Consider the following 18,179-nt stretch of genomic DNA (forward strand, 5'->3'; position numbering starts at 1 on the left):
CCTTCGGAAGCCAGAATAAATAGCCCTTCTTTTCTCGTTTGGCTGGTTTTTGTTGATTTCCACACTGTTCAAGGCATCCCCCAGAATAGAAGTTTGGCGAGCACATGGCCAGCCAAACGCAGATACGTGTTCCAGCCTCCCTTGCAGCTAGATGCACTCATGACCCTACTCTGGCTGATGGGATGAAGCTGAAACGCTGAGTGGCAGCATCGGCAATGTACCTTAAGATACAGCCAGCAAGTGCCCATTGTCCCTTCAGGCTGGGGTGGTGACGTCACCAGCTGTAAATAGACTTGTCTCTGAAAATCTGATAGGTCTGAGCTGCTACACTAGTCCCAGAATTTTATGTAACAAAGAAATACACGAAACAATAATATCACAGTAGCTTCAAATTACACATCCTTACATGTGTGATGCACTGTTCTAAGCTCTTAATAAATATCAATTAATTAACCACTTAAAATAGGCTACAAAGTGGACTTTATTATTGTTCTGATGTTCAGAAAATGTGGCTCACAGAAATAAGCTGCCCAAGGACAGCAGTGCTTAGGCTACTGTTTGTTACTTGGGGGTTCCTATGAGTTATAGCTGATCTTCTACCCAATTAATACACATTTAGAAAAGAAAGTTAAATAACTGCTAAGTGGCCCAATCGGGGTTTGACGTGTGAGGTCGGAATGCAAAGCCCGCGCTGTTCTTTAGTGAGGCCGCCCAGGAACGGTCAGGCTGCTCGACCATCTTTCTGCCCCTCTGCCTGACGCGTGGAGATGCAGAAACAAGGGGCTCTGCTCAGAGAAACCCACCTGCAGGGTCCGACTCCAGCTCCCAGCAGACAGGCTCTGGGTCGGCTCCCAAGCTGGCTTCTGAGTGTTCACGCACCTGAGTCCCCAGCGTGAATTTGCCAGGTAGGCCTGTCACTTATTACACAGCTACCACAGGTCAATTTAAAGTATCTGACATACCCATACGTCTAACTGACAGCCCTAAGAGTAAAAATAAATATTCGGTTTGTTTGTTTTCTAAGCCTTACCTTTATCATTCTGGACAGATCACCAGCATCGGCTAATTCCAAAACTATGTTGAGTTCATTGTCCTCAATGAATGATGCATAATATTTAATTACATTTGGATGGTTGAGTTGCTAAGAAGAGAAAAAAGGCATCAGAAAGTTTTCTTATTGTAAATTCCCAATAGTTTCACAACTTAAGAATAAACGTAGTTAGTGCGTTTCATTTCTAAGTTACAGAAATCTTAACATGCCTGTATTTTTCTTTAATCTTGTGAATTTTAAAACAAGTGCTGTAATTATTGAAAGTAAAACTAGGTATCAATTAATTTTATTTTAATATCCTTTATTAGAAATAGTAAATTATGCACTTCAAGTTTTAAAAAGTACTGCTATGCCCAATAAACACATCTATATATGCATACAAACACATGATATAATTAAATCATCAATTGCTAAAAATTATTTCCTTCACGATGAGAACTCAATGGTAAACAAAGTTTTCCTTTTTGCTCCTATTTTGAAGTTAGGGCTGATCCTAGTATAACTGTGTGCAGTGGTTAAAAGACAAAACAAAAATTTAAAAAATTTTAACTGGCATCTGATATATTGTACCTGAATAGAGCTTTTACATCAAATGACTTAAACATACTGAACTTATCTATGGAACCAATTCATAAAATCACCCTAAGAAAAATTTTACCATCTAGAAATGCATGAATCAGTACATACACATTTCTGATCTTTTTGTACAATCTTTTTTTCGACCTTTACACAAGTTAACGTAAGACAAAGAGTTTCTCAAAGAGAATTATTCCAGTTACTCTAGAGAGAACACACATGACTGGCTAGTTACCTTGAGCAGGTCTATTTCTTTGATGCAGTCAGCACGGGCTTTGGCATCCATCAAGTCAAATATCTAAAAACAGAATCCAGAATTCTTTAATAAGATGGTAATCTATGGTTCAAGCCACGACGTAAATTCATTACGGTATTTTATACATAATTATACACACACTAAAAGTTTTTCTTCCAGATCAATCTTTAGGGGCTGTAGAGGTCTGTGGGCATTTTATTTCACAGAGAAAAGCCACTCATTCCCCAAAGTCCCCAGATGAGGCCAGGGCAGCGACGTTACTATGCAACACGTTAAACAACAGAAACGCGTGTTAATGTACAGAGAAAGGGGGGGACTTGATGTTGGTTACGGGAATCGCGCGCGCACACACACACACACACGTGCACACAGACTACGTATGCTTTAAAAAATCCAAACGGCAAGAAGAATCGCCGACTCCTGCCAGGTCCTGAATGCTGATGTCATTCCCAGGAACCTCGAGTCACATGGGACTTGAGATAACACAGAAATGTGGGAAGTACAACATTTCAAAGGTCCCAGACCTTAAAGGGATTCCTGAAATTTTTTTAGGAGATAAAGGATAATTCTGGAACTAGTGATTAAAATAAAAATGTCGCAGGCCTGGAGACAGATATTAATCCAATCTCCCAGTAATCAACGTCTCTCTGCTGGAAAAAAATATTTAAAAACAAAAGACAGTGAGTGAGACGGACAGAAGATGTGTGAGGGCGTTGAGAAGTCTTAACTCGACGGGAAATACAGACAGGACGCGCCACACAGAGGTCGTGGGCCTCTAATTTGCCTTAGATTAAGCTGCTTCAGGATTAACTGTTAATCAGAAGTCACTCCTCAAACGCTGCGAAGTGAGCACTGCTGGCACATTTATGGCTAAACTGAGTTCTGAACCAAATACATTTATAATGACATTTCCTTGGAAATTCCGAAGTGTCTTTTCAGTCTTTCCCTCTCAGCCAGCAAGTCAAGACAAACTGAAAACCGAGCCTGCAGACGAAACCCTTCCCAGACCCAGCGAAGCTGTCTCACGCAGGAGCAAGAAAAGGTGACACACGTGGGAAAACAAGGATCTGGACTTTGTAAGAATGTTCTTCATAAAACATTTGCAGGCTTAGCTTCAGCAGCCAGCTTCTCAGCTCCGCGACGTCCCCTCTGCACTTGGTAAGGGCACAGTCACGAGCAGCGATCGGGCAAGTGCCGCTGCAAGTTCTTGGCAGGCTCTGAATCACTCGAGAAGTTTTCTCCCGCCACCTCCATTCTGCCCGAATTGCCGACGACTGAAGGACAACCCTAGGAACCTCCAGGGGGTGGGGGCATCAAGGACCCGCAGGAACGGCCCTGAGAAGGTGTCTGTCAACATGTTAGCAGAAAAGCACACACACCGCAGCGCAGAGAGCACGTGACACACACGCACAAAGTTCGGCAGGCCTGGCGCGTCTCACTGTAAGTTTTACTTGACTGGACGTCTTACCCGAATTCCTCCTGGGTCCCCCAGCTGCACGGAGCCCACCCAATGCGCTGAGCAGCCTGTCCCCAAACTGAGCCCCCGTGACGAGACCTCGGGCTCCCCTCCTGACCCCGCCCGGGGCCGGCTCTGTTCACCGCCATGTTCACGCCCCTCTTGGGCCTGGTGCCGTCACCACGTGTCCTTCCCTCTGTCCGAGGCATCAGCACAACTAAAACTCAATTTCCTGTGCGCTTCCCTCCATTCAACCTGTCGGCACAACTGTTAGCTTCCCCAGAATCCCCGATGCAAGACAGTGATTACCCAACTGATCAGGACACACTTCTCTATTGATTATTGATTATTCAGAGTGTGATGTTATATTGACTTACAGAATTGAAATCCGCTTACCTGCACCTTTTTTAAAGCTACTGGTACTCCATCCAGGAGACAGGCTGCTCTATACACTTCACTAAATTGCCCGCGACCAATTTTCTTCTCTATTCGAAAGTTGGCCAACGTGTTATAGCCCATGTCCGGTCGTAAGGCCTTCTGTAATTAAAAAGTAGAAGAGTTTTCAGTCGCATGATATACACAACCAGCAATTGTTTTCGCATCAGCAGGGGCCTAGGGGCCTAGGGGCCTAGGGGCCTGCAGCCGCCGCTCAGCCAGCAGCTGCCGAGTCCTGCTGCGGGCACGGGGCCGCCCAGAGCCCTGCCCGCAGGGAACTCCCGTTCTGGTGAGGAAGGAAAGTGATGAACAAGGCGGGCGTGAGAACACGTACATAGCGTGTCAGACGGAACGGGTCAGCAAAACTGCAAAATCCTGCCCACGCGGGAGCGTAAGGCAAATACAGTGTTTCTCAAAACCATCAGCAGTTGTTACAGTAATAACAGGACGGCCTCTGCGGACACAGAGGCCTCCGTGTGCCGCCTCCGCACCAGCGGCCCTGCGTGTAGGACCTCACACACCACGGGACCCAACCCCAGGCATCTCGTCAGGCAGGCGTCATCCAGCCACAGCCGCGCCTCCCTCACTCCCAAGCAGGCCTCGCTCCGCTCCCAGGGACTAAACAAGGCTTCTGCCCTGTGACCCAACGTTCCCCGACCCTCCGCGATAATCCAGATAATTCCAGCCTCAAGTCCTGATGAGAAAATGAAACTGGGAATAGAAACATGTCAGAAATGAGACGGAAAGCACGAACACACCACCAAGAAAAAGAAAACTGAAGGTACCCAGTGAGGGAGGCCACTGCATGCTGTTCAGTCACAGGAGGTTTCTTTTCTTGGTCACTGAGACTCACGCCAAGTGTCCCAGGCGCAGAACGGTGCCCACGTAACAACAAGCTTCCACAGTCCCACTTCTCAGATAATGGCGATCGACAACTTTCGGTTTCTGAACTTTAAATCCCTTCCTGTCCCGTAGGGGGCAGCCCAGCTCCCCCCTGATGAGCACCGGCCACTCCACAGCAGGGCTCGGCGTCGTGGCCGGACCCCGTGGCACCACCACGCGGCCACACTCCAGTGTGACCGGGACCGTCTACTGCCGGCACGGTGACTGACAAACGCTAGGCGACCGCTACGGCGGTGTGACGGCCGCCTGCTGGGGGGAGGCTGGCTGCTGGGATGGCGGGCAGGGGTGGCCGCACATTTACATATGCAATGACCTACATCTGCATGTCGGATCGCACCGTCTGGGGCGGTTAAGCCCGGCGCCGCCCCCAGCTCCGCGGCCAGAGCGGCGACGGAGGCCAGAGGGCGTTTTGGCAGCCGAGGGATGAGCTGCCACCGAGGATTAGGCCGATGTGGCCGAGCATTCGACACTTCATTACACGTAATCTGTGCAGCAGTGGGCAGCGTGTGTAAACTTCACAGCCCATTTGCGGCACCTTCTCCCCCCGTGGCCCCCCTCAGAGGGCAGCGCGGCTGAGTGACAGCCGGTCTCATCTGCCCCCGCGTCCTGTCACCCGGGGTAGACGTGGAGCTGACACGGAAGGATCAGAGCGGCGCATCTCTGAGCGCGTGGTCTCCCCGCCGCACTGCAATTTGTATAAACACAAGCTGTGCAGAGGAGGCCTCCAGGAGGCCTCGGACAGGGAGGCAGCGCGGAGCCGCGGCAACGAGCCGTCAGGCTGCTTCACGCCCACGGCCACACCGCCCCGCGGGCAGCACCCTGTCGGGCGCTTCAAACAAGAGGACGGGGCCACCGGGTGAGTGGCCTCTTTTTTGAATGACGCCCAGTTCCCCTGATTTTTTCGGTTGAGCACTGGAGTTACACTGGGAATGAGGTAACTCAGCAGAACAATGAGATTCATTCAAATCAGGATGAATTACAAACCAAATAAAATGACTGAACGGCCTTTTCCCTGCTCTCCGTTTGGTGCATAAACTGGGTCTCAATCGCACGCAGTCCCTAATGACCAGGCATTTTTCTGAGCCGCGCAAAATGGCTTTTGGATTTTATGAGTCACCTGAAGGATCTTCAGCATGTACAAAAGTAAAACCTACTACTGTTTCTGACGCTATAAATAAGCACACAACGCCTCCCCGATGACAGAGGCTCTGTCACTGCTGCACCTGGCCTGAGGCCTCACCCACCAGCCACGCCTTTTGCTCCCCGAGTGCACCAGACACCACGGCCTCTGCACGTGAATCAGGGAGAAGTGGGCTCACTAGGGAACGGGCTCAGATCTGGGGAGAAAGGCCCCGCCTCGGCCTCCGATGGCTTCCCAGCAGCAGATGTTACTCACGACTCTGAAAATTCTAAGTCACACAGGACAACTAAGAAACCAACCCCAGAGCGGACGAAGCTTCACCTAACGCCTGAAGTGTTCCGGGTTCTTAGGGCGAATCTCGGGTGGCTCTGACCATTCTGACCACGTCGCCCGGTCTTGCTAACTAGCTGGGACTATCCACCTGGCGGTCTGAGCTCATTGCACATAAATGCTCTTCTTAAAATAACATTCGCTGTGCGACGCCCCCGGCGCCTCTTCTCACAGGTGCAGACTCTTTAAACAATTAAGAATCCCTAGGACTAAATGAATTAATTTGCTCCCAATTTGAAGCCAGGGCATTTACTAAGCGATAGATAATTCGGGATAGCACTACGATGATGATTCTCTCTGGGGAAATTAAAGGAGTCGCCGTGTGGACTCCAGACTCCCCAGAGAGGAAATCATGTCCCGGTAATTCCCAGAGGGGCTGTTATCAACGATCTAACACACAGCCAGCATTAATTACAGTTAGCATCGTTAGTAAGGTTTCCATTGTTATTGCATTCGTCTCTTACTACTGGTTTTCACATACCAATTATGCACATTAATAAATTTCTTTATGTTTTGTATTAATGTTATGAATTTTAACAGAATTTAAAAGAAAACTTTAAAAGGCCCTTCAATTTTATTTGTCAATAAAGCTCAACCTATGAACTTGAAAAATTACACGAGACATCTCGTCTCCAAAGCACACCTGCTAGACTACTGACCATACCCAGCAAACTGCCACAGGTTATTTCCTACGAGCCTCACTGTAAACCAGACAAAGCAGCAGCAGCACACGCGCCCGTGTGCTAACAGGCTGATTCTTCAGGCTCCTTCCCCTTTGAAAGTTACCTCCCTGGAATTTTGGGCATTTCAAAAGTACCTGTTTCCTAAAAGTACTAAGTGATGAAGATTTACATCGGCTTGAACAAGATGCTGGTGATCACTGTAACCGGCCTTTTATCAAACAAAAGAGGAAATTCGCGCAGCGTAAGGAAAACGACAGGCCAACTGTAACCAACTACCTAGCTCCACAGCTACCAGTCCCTGGGATTGGTATTAGTTAATCACCATGAGTTACCCCACCCAGATAATAATCACTACCTCCCGATTCCATAACCAATAATACGGATTCTCCTGCCCGCTTATCATAAGCTGTTAATTAACGGCAGGGACTCCCGTCTCGCCCCCGAGCCCCCCAGCTGCACCTGGGGAAATTAAACACGGCGAGAAACAGCCTCCGACTGAGAAGCGCAGACAGAGGCAGAGACGCAGAATTAGAGGGAAAGGTTTTCTAAAATGTTTCCATTTATTCCACAAAGTTAACAGGGGCAGGGGTTAAACACACAAGGACATGACACAGAAACAAGAAACGGACAATAAACATGCGCACGAGTATCTACTGTTCTATATACTTGAGAACTACGCAGGGAGGTGAGTGGATTTTAGGTTCGGGGTTGGTTATTGCAGACCGGGTGTTGGTTATTGCAGACCAGGTGTTGGTTATTGCAGACCGAGTACTAGTTATTATAGACCGGGTGTTGGTCATTGTAGACCAGGTGTTGGTTATTGTAGACCGAGTACTAGTTACTGTAGACCGGGTGTCGGTCATTGTAGACCGAGTACTAGTTACTGTAGACAGGGTGTCGGTCATTGTAGACCGAGTACTAGTTACTGCAGACCGGGTGTTGGTCATTGTAGACCGGGTGTTGGTCATTGTAGACCGAGTACTAGTTACTGCAGACCGGGTGTTGGTCATTGTAGACCGAGTACTAGTTACTGTAGACCGGTTGTTGGTCATTGTAGACCGGTGTTGGTTATTGTAGACCGAGTACTAGTTACTGCAGACCGGGTGTCGGTCACTGTAGACCGAGTACTAGTTACTACAGACCGGGTGTTGGTCACTGTAGACCGAGTACTAGTTACTGTAGACCGGTTGTTGGTCATTGTAGACCGGGTGTTGGTTATTGTAGACCGAGTACTAGTTACTGCAGACCGGGTGTTGGTCACTGTAGACCGAGTACTAGTTACTGCAGACCGGGTGTCGGTCACTATAGACCGAGTACTAGTTACTGCAGACCGGGTGTCGGTCATTGTAGACCGGGTGTTGGTCACTGTAGACCGAGTACTAGTTACTGCAGACCGGGTGTCGGTCACTGCAGACCGGGTGTTGGTGACCAGGCTGGGTGCTGAGGGGCGGCCTGGCCAGGGGCACTCACGCGGGGGGGGAAGGCAGGGGGAAGGGGCAGGGGAAAGGGGCAGGGGGAAGGGGCAGGGGGAAGGGGCAGGGGGAAGGGGCAGGGGGAAGGGGCAGGGGGAAGGGGCAGGGGAGAGGCCGAGGAGCGTGGGGAAGGAAGGCGGGCTCGGCGGGCTCGGCGGGTCCGGCGGGCGCAGGCGGCTGGCTGGAGGGCGGGGTCGCGGGACACGCGAGGGCGACAAGGTCACGCCTGCTGTGGCCTCCCCGCAGACCACAGCGAGAGGCTGTGCTGCCACTTCTTCCACCTGCACCGAAAACCAGACCACAGCGGCCCGAGGCCCTGGTTCCTGGCGGCCGACCCGCCCCCCGCTGCCCCCTGCCCGCCCAGGAAGACGCGTCCTGGTCCCGTTCTCCCCCCTCCCCGGCTCCAGCTGCGCCCCGCCGCCCCGGGCCTACCTGCGGCTGGAACTGGGGGGCGGGCGGCCCCTGCAGGCCCTGCGATTGCTCGTCCATCGTCCGCAGGAACAGGCAGGTCAGGGCTCTGCGAAGAGGCAAAGGGGAAAGGTCAGTGCTGACCCCGCCGCAGGTCACGCGGCCGCTGTCCTCGGACATCGGGGAGGCGGAGCCGTGGAAAGGGCCCTCGGCGGCCCCGTGTCTCCCGCGGCTACCGCGCAGGCCTGCGGTCGCCGTCCCCCCCCCCCCCCCCCCCGCAGCGTCGCCGTCCCCCCCCCCCCCGCCCCGGCAGCGTCGCCGTCCCCCCCCCCCCGCCCCGGCAGCGTCGCCGTCCCCCCCCCCCCGCCCCGGCAGCGTCGCCGTGTCCCCGCCCCCCCCCCCCCCCCCGGCAGCGTCGCCCCCCCCCAGACACAGAGCGCCGTGCGGGCGAGGCGGGCCCGGGGCGTCTCCGCCGATGGCTGCGGGGAGGGGCCCGGCCGCCTCCCGCCTGGTGCTCGGCCTCTGAAACGCCTCGTTCCCGTACTTTAATACATTTATAAACTTTCTAAAGCTGAGCCCATTAGAAGCGAACTAAACTATGCTGAGCGCACACAGTCCCCAGATGTCACCCGAGCTGACCCGCGTCCGCGGCCTCGTGGCCACAGATTCGCCACGGACGCGGCTGTCCTGGCTGCGGGCTCCTCTCCGACTTCCACTTTAAAAATTTAGCACTTCTTGCAGAAATTGACTTAAAATAAACCAACATACATTTCAAAACACTAAGCTGACTCTTAATTAACTCTAAAGTACAGTATAAAACATACACTAGAGGAAAAAAGATGCGGCTCCCGAGCGTATCTGTAAGCAAGCCGTTGGGTACATTGCGCCTGGGATCCTGACCTTGGTGCCCGTCGGCCGTCGGTTATTCAAACACCTCGAGGTACGTGCGCCTTCCAGGCCTGAGGCGGGAACAGCCACGGCTCCGAAGGACAGCGAGGCCCAGGGGGGCTAGGACAGGGGCCCCGCTCTCCTCCCGAAAGGCCACTGGGGGACGCCGCGCACATGCAACCCCCAAACTGAGGAACGGTCGCTTGGAAATGTTAGGGTGACTAGCACCTGGCAGTCTAATTACTCAAATCCAGAACTAAATATTTTCCTTGGCCCCAAACTCCCCTCTCCGCAGGACCATCTCTGGCCTCGCCCCTGGGCCCGGCTAACCGCCTGAGTCAGCGCATTTCCCGCCTCAAGCGGGTGAGCCTCCCGCGGGCGCGGAGCACCGGCCCAGCACAATAGTTCATTCACACATCTCTGCCGCTGTGAGTCACTGAGCTGCGATAACCATCAGGTCTTTGAAGAGGAGGATCGGCGCTGCCAGCGCTCAAGGTTTACAGTGAAAACCAGGAAGCTGACCTGGCGCCCAATCCTGGTTTCCAAAGGCCGGTCTCCGCTCACAGGAGCCAGGGCTCCCAGGAAAATGCAGGCGACAGGGCCAGGGCCGGGGCCGGGGAAGCACAGGCTGAGCCTGAAACGCCTCCGAGCCAGAAAACACAACAGTGTGCACCGAACAGGGCGGACACGTCAAAGGGGCACAGCCCGCCCGAATGGGGCCCCGCCGGCCGCATCCGGGACAATGCTAGAATAACACCGTAGCCCATCAAATGAAAAGCCCGTGAGTCACAGAGATACGCACTAAGAAGCAGCAGAAAGGGAGGAGCTCTTCCTGAGGGACAATGTCACCTTACAAAGAAAGAACAGCGGGATAAAAGTCACTATTTGCCAGTCTTCAGGGAAATAACTGATTCAGGACAGAACCATCGGTGGAGGGTAAACTAGTGGAGCAAGTCATTTACAGTGTCTCAAAGTATCTCCCCCAAGACCCCAAAATTATTATTAATTGTGAAGGGAAAAGACAGAGCCTCGCAGACCTCACCTGAGCCAGAAGATCAAGTTAAACAGACATCATGTGCCTCCGACATGATGCACTTGGAAGAACACACCTCTGTGACATTCCTGCCAAACTTGCAAACCCTGATTTAAACATGAGGAAACGGATGAACCTGAGTTAGGGGCACCTACGTGTCCACTGTTCGGATGCTCTAGGGTGTTTATCCATCTGCCGGCTGAAGGACACCGTCACTGTTTCCCGTTGGGGGCCGTGGCAAATAAAGCCGCTAAAACATTTACACACAGGTTCAAGTTCTCATTTTACTTGAGTAAATATCTAGGGATGGGGCTGCTGAGGAACTGGATTTTTCTAAGTTAAGGATGCGTGTAAAATAGGTCATTACATGGTACGGCAAGAAATGAGATGCAAGCAGCTCGATCGCCCTGCACCCCAGGCCCCTTCCTGGAGGCCTCCGACCACCTCCTCGCTCATGCGAAAGGAACGGGAAGGGTCATCTGTCTCAACCCCTTCGACTGCATAAAGTAATTCCAATCACGCACATCAACAGACTTTAGAAATTATTGGCCATGGAAACAAATGGTTATAAATGTCTTGTGAGAATCCATGAAAACTTCATATTAAACAGTTTCTTAATCTAAAAGCGCTTGAAATTCAAACATGTCAGATCTAGTCCTAAAAAGAGAAGTGGAGACACACACAGATTCGGAGAACCTCTGACAGCTGCCAGACGGGGGGTGGGGGGCTGGGTGAAAAAGGTGCGGGAGAACAAATGCAAACGGGTTGCTGCAGAACAGCCCCGGGGAAGCGCGCCCAGGAAGCAGCCACCAGCGCAGCAGCGACGCCCCCGACGGCAGGAGACGCACGGGACGGCCGCTGGGGCGCACCTGGAACCAACGTAATGATGTCTTCAACTGAAAAATAAAAAATGATTTTTTTAAAAAAGAAGTGGCAGGAAGGCTTTTTCCCAACAAACCTTTATTGATTTTCTTTTCCTATTTTTTTTCAGAGAGAGAAAGACCCATGTGCGAGCGAAACGCCTTTCAGGACCCGGGGCTCAGGCAGGTGCAGCAGCCGCTCTGCCGAGCCCGGCCGCGGAGAGGGAGGCGGCCAGGCCGGCCCCAGGCACCTGCTGCCAACCCAAGATACCTCGTCACCTGCTGCCAACCCAAGATACCTCGTCACCTGCTGCCAACCCAAACATCACCTCCCGGCGTAACCAGCGTCCACGCTGGGCGTCAGCTAGTCACTCCCTAGTGACCGGCAGGAGTCCCACGGCGGGGGTGCCAAGCAGCCCTCTCCAGGCCTCTCTGCAAACTAAGCGGGGCCACGTTTCCCTCACACTCCTGACAACACCTAGGGCATGCCCACGGCTTCACCGTGGTGATTGATGTCGCCAGCGTCTGGATCCTAAGCCGGGGTCACCAACGCGGGCTCCGGGGCGCTGAGGCCACGTCTGAGTTATTTCTGGTTTGGAAACAGACTGGCTGAAGCACCTCTGACTTTTCAGGTCCAGCCAAACAGAGTCAGCAGACTGGGTGGCCTGGAATGAATGGCTGTAATGACCTGTCGGCACATGAAGCGCTAGCTTGGGGCTCAGTTCAAGCTCCAGTGCTCCCTGCGACGGCCCAGGTTTCCTAAAAGCCTTTGCAGAACAAAGGGCTCCCGATTCCGGTGGCTTTGAACCAGAGTCCGTGTCTCCAGCCAACCCCCATGCGTGCTACACTCTGAACCAACGCAGGGCGGTGACCTGCAGAGCTTCTTGCTTGGTGTCGCTGTGTGGACCTGAAACCTCTCTTGCCCATTTCCACTATTACTCCTGGTATTTCCACTGGAATTAATAAAATCAATCAATGAGATAAAAACAGAACACAGACCTATTAAATTTATACTGAAATGGGCGGAAGTGTTCCACGGCTGCCCTAAACTGAGCTCAGGCATGACCTGCGGGACCTGCTCCCGTCAGTCCCTCCTCACAACACACACAGCCCCAGAAGGCCCAGATAAACAGTCACCACAGTGAAGCACCCGCGCACCACACAGCAGAGGATGACTTAAGTCACTTTAACTTTCTGGTTCCAAAGGAATAAATATTTTGAAACATAAAATCTGCTTCGTCCTAAAAGCCCTAACATCCCTCTGAACGTTTAGAGACCTGCCAGTGGGTCATGAGATGTTTGTTCCCAGGCTAAAAATCTGTATACAAATTGTTCCCTGGAAGAAATTTTCAACCAGAAGTTGTAAAAACCGAAAGGATTAATAATGGAAAGTCTGACTTGGCATCGGCTGGCGGCCACGCGTTCTGGGCACGACTATCCTACGGCCGTCATGCCACCCGAGTGGGACGGACCCTGAGCCCTTCCAACCTGAACGACGCCAGAGCTGCCTTTTTTCCCAGTTGTGCTTCAAGTATAATCAGATTATAAGATGTTGGTTCATATAACCAGGGACTTATTACATCATAATTAACAAAAAATAAAATTTTCAAATGCCTCTTTCCAATGCCACTGTTACTTTCTCCCTTTAGGGCACTAAACTCCATATAACTTATTCCAGAATTATATTCAGAATATGTAATAAGCTGCAATGAACTGAACTAACTTTAATTTTAAGCAAACTGTGAGCTGAGGGTGTTGGAAGAGGGCCGGGAGGACAGTCAGTGGACACTAAGCAGCAGGAACATGAAAACGTGTTTTACAACCTAGTCTGGCACGTGCGCACCTCACTATAAAACCATTTCGCAGGAAGCCGTTGTTAATCAGGCGTCACCCTGTAAGCTGCGCGGACACCATGGGGACGCACGATGTCCACTCCCAGACTCAGCCTGTGACGTCCCGGAGAAAAACAGAACAGAGGAAAGGAAAACATTTTTCTTTTCACATTTTCTTCCCATGGCTTTGAACTAGAGCTCTCAGTGACACCGCACCATTCAAAACGCCTCCTGGGGCCACAGACGCCTGTGTTTGTCCTATCACGGTGTCCCCAGTGCTCACACACGACGGGCACACGGGGGACACTCGGATACAGAACTGGCCTCCCTGATCCTGCTCTGCCGGAGTGAACGTGGAACCAGGGGTGAGACGCGGACTACCGACGCTAATTTAGAGCAAAAAAGCAGCACGTATTTGGACCTGGTCCCCTCAACCGAGCCCCTCTAATGAGGTCTGAGGACACCGTTCAGTACAAACACTGCTGACCGTAAGTGAGTCAGGAGCGCTTCTGCTATAACGCTTAGAAGGCTGGGCCCATACCAACCAACGGACCTCAACTGGATCAGCCACCCTGAAAGGCCTGTCACGCCACCAGGCCTTCAAGGACCTCCCGCTGGCCTCCACTGTCTTCAGGATAAAGTCCAAATTCCTTGGCCCGGAATCCAGGCCCCTCTGCGGGAGGGCACCGAGCTCCTCTGCAACAGGCAGGTCCCAGGACAAAGCGAGGAGCCGCGCTCGGGCCCTCGCGGCCTCCGGAGGAAGCAACTGCCAGGCGCCGAAGACTATCGGGAAGGCGGGTCCCCACCACCCCTGCAGCCGCCGCTGGGAGAGGGGGCCCAGGTCCGCCTTGCACTTTACAAACACCACTTGGCAGCTATGAAGGGAATGAGTCAGAGCCTCATGTCCCACTATTTTTGCCAAACTGGCCCATTTTTGAGCATTAGAAATCCCAATTTCACCTACCCCAGGGGCTTCCCCTTGAAGCCAGCACAAAGCCCGCTGCTCCCATGGGACACTCCTGGGGTCCAGTCCAGCCCCGGGACGTCCCCTTCCCGTAAGTCCCCGGCAGCCCTGGACTCTGGAAGGGCGCGTGGTGACCAGCGTGTGCGCCCCGGCGGCGCTGAGGCCTTCCTTAGGCTGTGAGAACACTATGGGCCAAGCATTAGGTCCTCAGCCGTAAGGCTGCCGTAGAGTCCTCTGAACCCCCCTTACATCCCGCACAGGCCCCACACGCCTCCACAAGGCACGGCGAGCGACCGTCGAGTCCTGTTGGGTTTCATCTCCCTGAGACATTGAAGTCACAGGCAGGCTGGGCAGCAAGAAGCCAACCAGGGCACTGGCCGCAAGGGCTCCTTCAGATCACTCTCGGGCGGCAACAGGAGCGCGGGCAGGGCGCCAACCCGGCCCCGGCCCCGGCCCCGGCCCCGGCCCCGGCCCCGGCCCCGGCCCCGGCCCCGGCCCCGGGAGGCTTCAGTCGCACCAGTTCGCTCAGTTCTAGCTTCTTCTGAAATAAACAAGTCAGTCGCGTGGTACAAACGCAGAGTTTACTGGCATTCTGATGCCGCACACGGGACCTGGGCGCCAGGGGCCGGGGAGCGCCGGGGGCCGCGCGGTAACACCCGGCTAGGTCCTAGGGGCGCCCCGCGCCGTGGAGGGCGGGCCGCTGCGCCGGTCGGTGCCCGGCCCGCGCCGGGCCTGCGGGAGAGAGGGCTCTGCGGGGAAGGGCAGCCGCGCACAGGGGCCTCACCGAAGCTGAGCCCGAGCCCCCGGGGCCGCTGCTTTCTGGGCTATTCGGAGACCCCGGCTTATGGCGACTTATCCCTGCAGGCCGCGCGGAGCGGCGCCGCGCCTCCAGGTGACGGGAGCCTCCCGGACCCGCAGCCCTCGCAGCGCGGCTCGCCCGCCCCGCGCCTCTCCCGCAGACGCCTCGCCCGCCCCGCGCCTCTCCCCGCAGACGCCTCGCCCGCCCCGCGCCTCTCCCCGCAGACGCCTCGCCCGCCCCGCGCCTCTCCCCGCAGACGCCTCGCCCGCCCCGCGCCTCTCCCCGCAGACGCCTCGCCCGCCCCGCGCCTCTCCCCGCAGACGCCTCGCCCGCCCCGCGCCTCTCCCCGCAGACGCCTCGCCCGCCCCGCGCCTCTCCCGCAGACGCCTCGCCCGCCCCGCGCCTCTCCCCGCAGACGCCTCGCCCGCCCCGCGCCTCTCCCCGCAGACGCCTCGCCCGCCCCGCGCCTCTCCCGCAGACGCCTCGCCCGCCCCGCGCCTCTCCACGCAGACGCCTCCCCGCAGGAACGGCGCGGCCGCGCTCCGGGCAGGCGGACAGCACCGCGTCCGGGTTTCACTCGCAGCCGCCCCTGACCCGTGACGCTGAGCGCGTGGGAGTTACAAGCCCGTCACTTGGTCACGCCTTCATTTTTAGTGACTGTATGAACGCTAATCTGCTTAACAAGCCTGAAAATTTGTTTTCTCAAAGGAAAAATAATGTCCCCTTATTGAAAGTGCTCCCCTGGGTTCTCACGGTGACTCTTCAATACGCAAAAGCCGCACACCGCGTGGCTGTCCCCCTAAAAGGTCAGGGCGGTCGTAAGAGATGAGGACAGAATTATGGTCATCCGCAAAACAGTGCTCTGCCAGGGGGGGTGCTAAGTGACAATGACAACTAGCGCAGGGCCCGCCCTTCTCGGCCTTCTGGCCCCTCTGGGCCCGCCCGCCCCCGCAGAGGGGGAAGGAGCCCTCGGCCGTCTTCCTTCGTGTCTCCTTCGGGCTGCGAGTGAAGACCCCAGGCTGCAGAGCACACCCGGGGCCGTTACCTTAACGAGTGAAATGTCAGCAGCCTGACACCGGGCGTGAGTCATGACCCCGCTGCACCCGGGCTGACTTTCCCTGTGTCACTCCAAGGCGTTCAAATATCGGTGAAAGCTGCGCTTAACTTTAAACCAGAAGCCCAACCTGAAAGGGGGACTCCGCAGGTTTCCCTGCTGCCATCATTTTTGGGGTTTTCTTATTCTGTGTTCATATGAACTCTTCTGGCAAAAGGACCCGGGTAAGCCTCACTAACCCTCCGTTTCTACGCGTATCTTCTTAGAACATCACCGCCGGGGCGTGGGGAAAGCTCCCAGGTACAGACGGGACCGCTCAGGAGAGGTGCTGTGTGACTTACCCGGGAGCACACCGGGGAAAATACCAGGACTCAGGTTTTCTGACGCCTATAAATCGGTATGAAGCCCAGCCTGCTTTTATGTTCCCACACGCCCCCACGCGCCCCCACGCGCCCCCACTCGCCCCCACGCGCACCACACGCGCCCACACGCGCCCCACGCGCCCACACGCGCCCCCACTCGCCCCCACGCGCACCACACGCGCCCACACGCGCCCCACGCGCCCACACGCGCCCCCACGCGCCCCCACTCGCCCCCACGCGCCCACACGCGCCCCACGCGCCCACACGCGCCCCCACGCGCCCCCACGCGCCCCCACGCGCCCCCACTCGCCCCCACGCGCACCACGCCCCACACGCCCCCACACGCGCCCCACGCGCCCACACGCCCCCACACCCCCCACGGTCGCCCCCACGCGCCCACTCGCCCCCACACGCGCCCCACGCGCCCACACGCCCCCACACCCCCCACGGTCGCCCCCACGCGCCCACTCGCCCCCACACGTGCCCCACGCGCCCACACGCCCCCACACCCCCCACGGTCGCCCCCACACGCCCACTCGCCCCCACGCGCACCACGCGCCCACTCGCCCCCACACGCCCCCACACGCGCCCCACGCGCCCACACGCCCCCACGCGCCCCACGCGCCCACTCGCCCCCACACGCCCCCACACGCGCCCCCACGCGCCCCACACGCCCCGCCCTGCGCAACTGCAGCCGCTTCCTGGAGATGGACAGGCCGCGGCCGTCCGCACGAGCGCCGTCCACGCGAGCTCGCGGCCGCAGGACGGGGCTTCGGCTCCCGGGCGCAAGGCTCAGTCCTCACGGCCACAGAGGAGGCGCAGCTCAGGCCCGACCGCGTCCTGCAGAGCTCGGGCGACGCCCCTGCTCGACCCCGGCCACCGCCGCGGCCCCGCTCAGGACCTGCGGTACCAGGAGGAACTTCCGGCCAGGAGAAGCCTTTTCCTCCGAGTTTTACTCAGAAATAGCTGACACACATCACTGTCCGAGCCCACGGCGCGGAGCACGGCAGCGAGACCACAGGCTTCCCCGCCAGAGCCCGTCCCTCTCGGCTACTTCTGGCCCCTGCGCTGACTCCAGCCTTGTCCGACAAGGGCTCCGTCTCGCGTCCGCGCTGAATGTGTCCCAGCGCTCGCTCCAACGGCTGCTGTACAAATACGCCCCCTTCCCAAACCCTTACCCTGCAAGGGCCGTGTAAAGGGCGCACACGTGGTGCGTGTTCTCTAACCTTAGCACTGTAAGGCCATCACCCGCGTTTGTCACACGTGAGTCACGGTCTGGCCGTGTGGCCGTGTGTCTGATGTCTCAGCCCACCCCGCCCTGCTGTCTGCAGACCTCCACGGTCCCTGTTCCATCGCTTCTGGTCTTTTCTGATACTCAAGAGAACACTGGCCCCTTCCAATGTCCTGGGTGAACATACCAGCGCCAGTGACTTACCTTTATCTCTGGCTGGTTAAGAACTGGGTGTGTATTTGCCACAACTTGACGCAGCACCTGCTGGAAATAAGCCACGCCAGCCACGAGAATCCACGAGAGAGGGCACATTTTAAAGGAAATATTTTATCTGCTTTTTCCATTTCCACACAAAATACATCTCTTGCTCTATGATCAATAAGTGATTCTGCTGATTCTCTCGCTTGGGTGGGGTTTAATGGTTTGTCCCTCACTTACTTAAATC

At 55.5% G+C, this 18,179-nt stretch overlaps 1 protein-coding gene across 4 annotated transcripts in view; it reads right to left on the reverse strand.

The window, feature by feature from the left end:
* The window catches only part of NEK7 (NIMA related kinase 7), a 45,680-nt gene that overhangs the window by 17,786 nt on the left and 9,715 nt on the right, over positions 1 to 18,179 (reverse strand). For 3 of the 4 annotated variants that reach the window (XM_081123889.1, XM_081123887.1, XM_081123888.1), the window contains 4 exons: positions 8,736 to 8,820; positions 3,736 to 3,876; positions 1,863 to 1,925; positions 1,031 to 1,141 (listed from right to left, as the gene is read on the reverse strand). In XM_081123889.1, the coding sequence (XP_080980015.1) occupies positions 1,031 to 1,141; positions 1,863 to 1,925; positions 3,736 to 3,876; positions 8,736 to 8,792 (372 nt within the window). In that variant the 5' untranslated portion in view covers positions 8,793 to 8,820. Of the gene's footprint in view, positions 1 to 1,030; positions 1,142 to 1,862; positions 1,926 to 3,735; positions 3,877 to 8,735; positions 8,821 to 18,179 lie in introns of those variants that run through there. The other variant, XM_081123890.1, reaches the window with a different exon arrangement.

Source organism: Miniopterus schreibersii, assembly GCF_964146895.1.
Source record: "Miniopterus schreibersii genome assembly, chromosome: 21".
Lineage (NCBI taxonomy): Eukaryota > Metazoa > Chordata > Mammalia > Chiroptera > Miniopteridae > Miniopterus > Miniopterus schreibersii.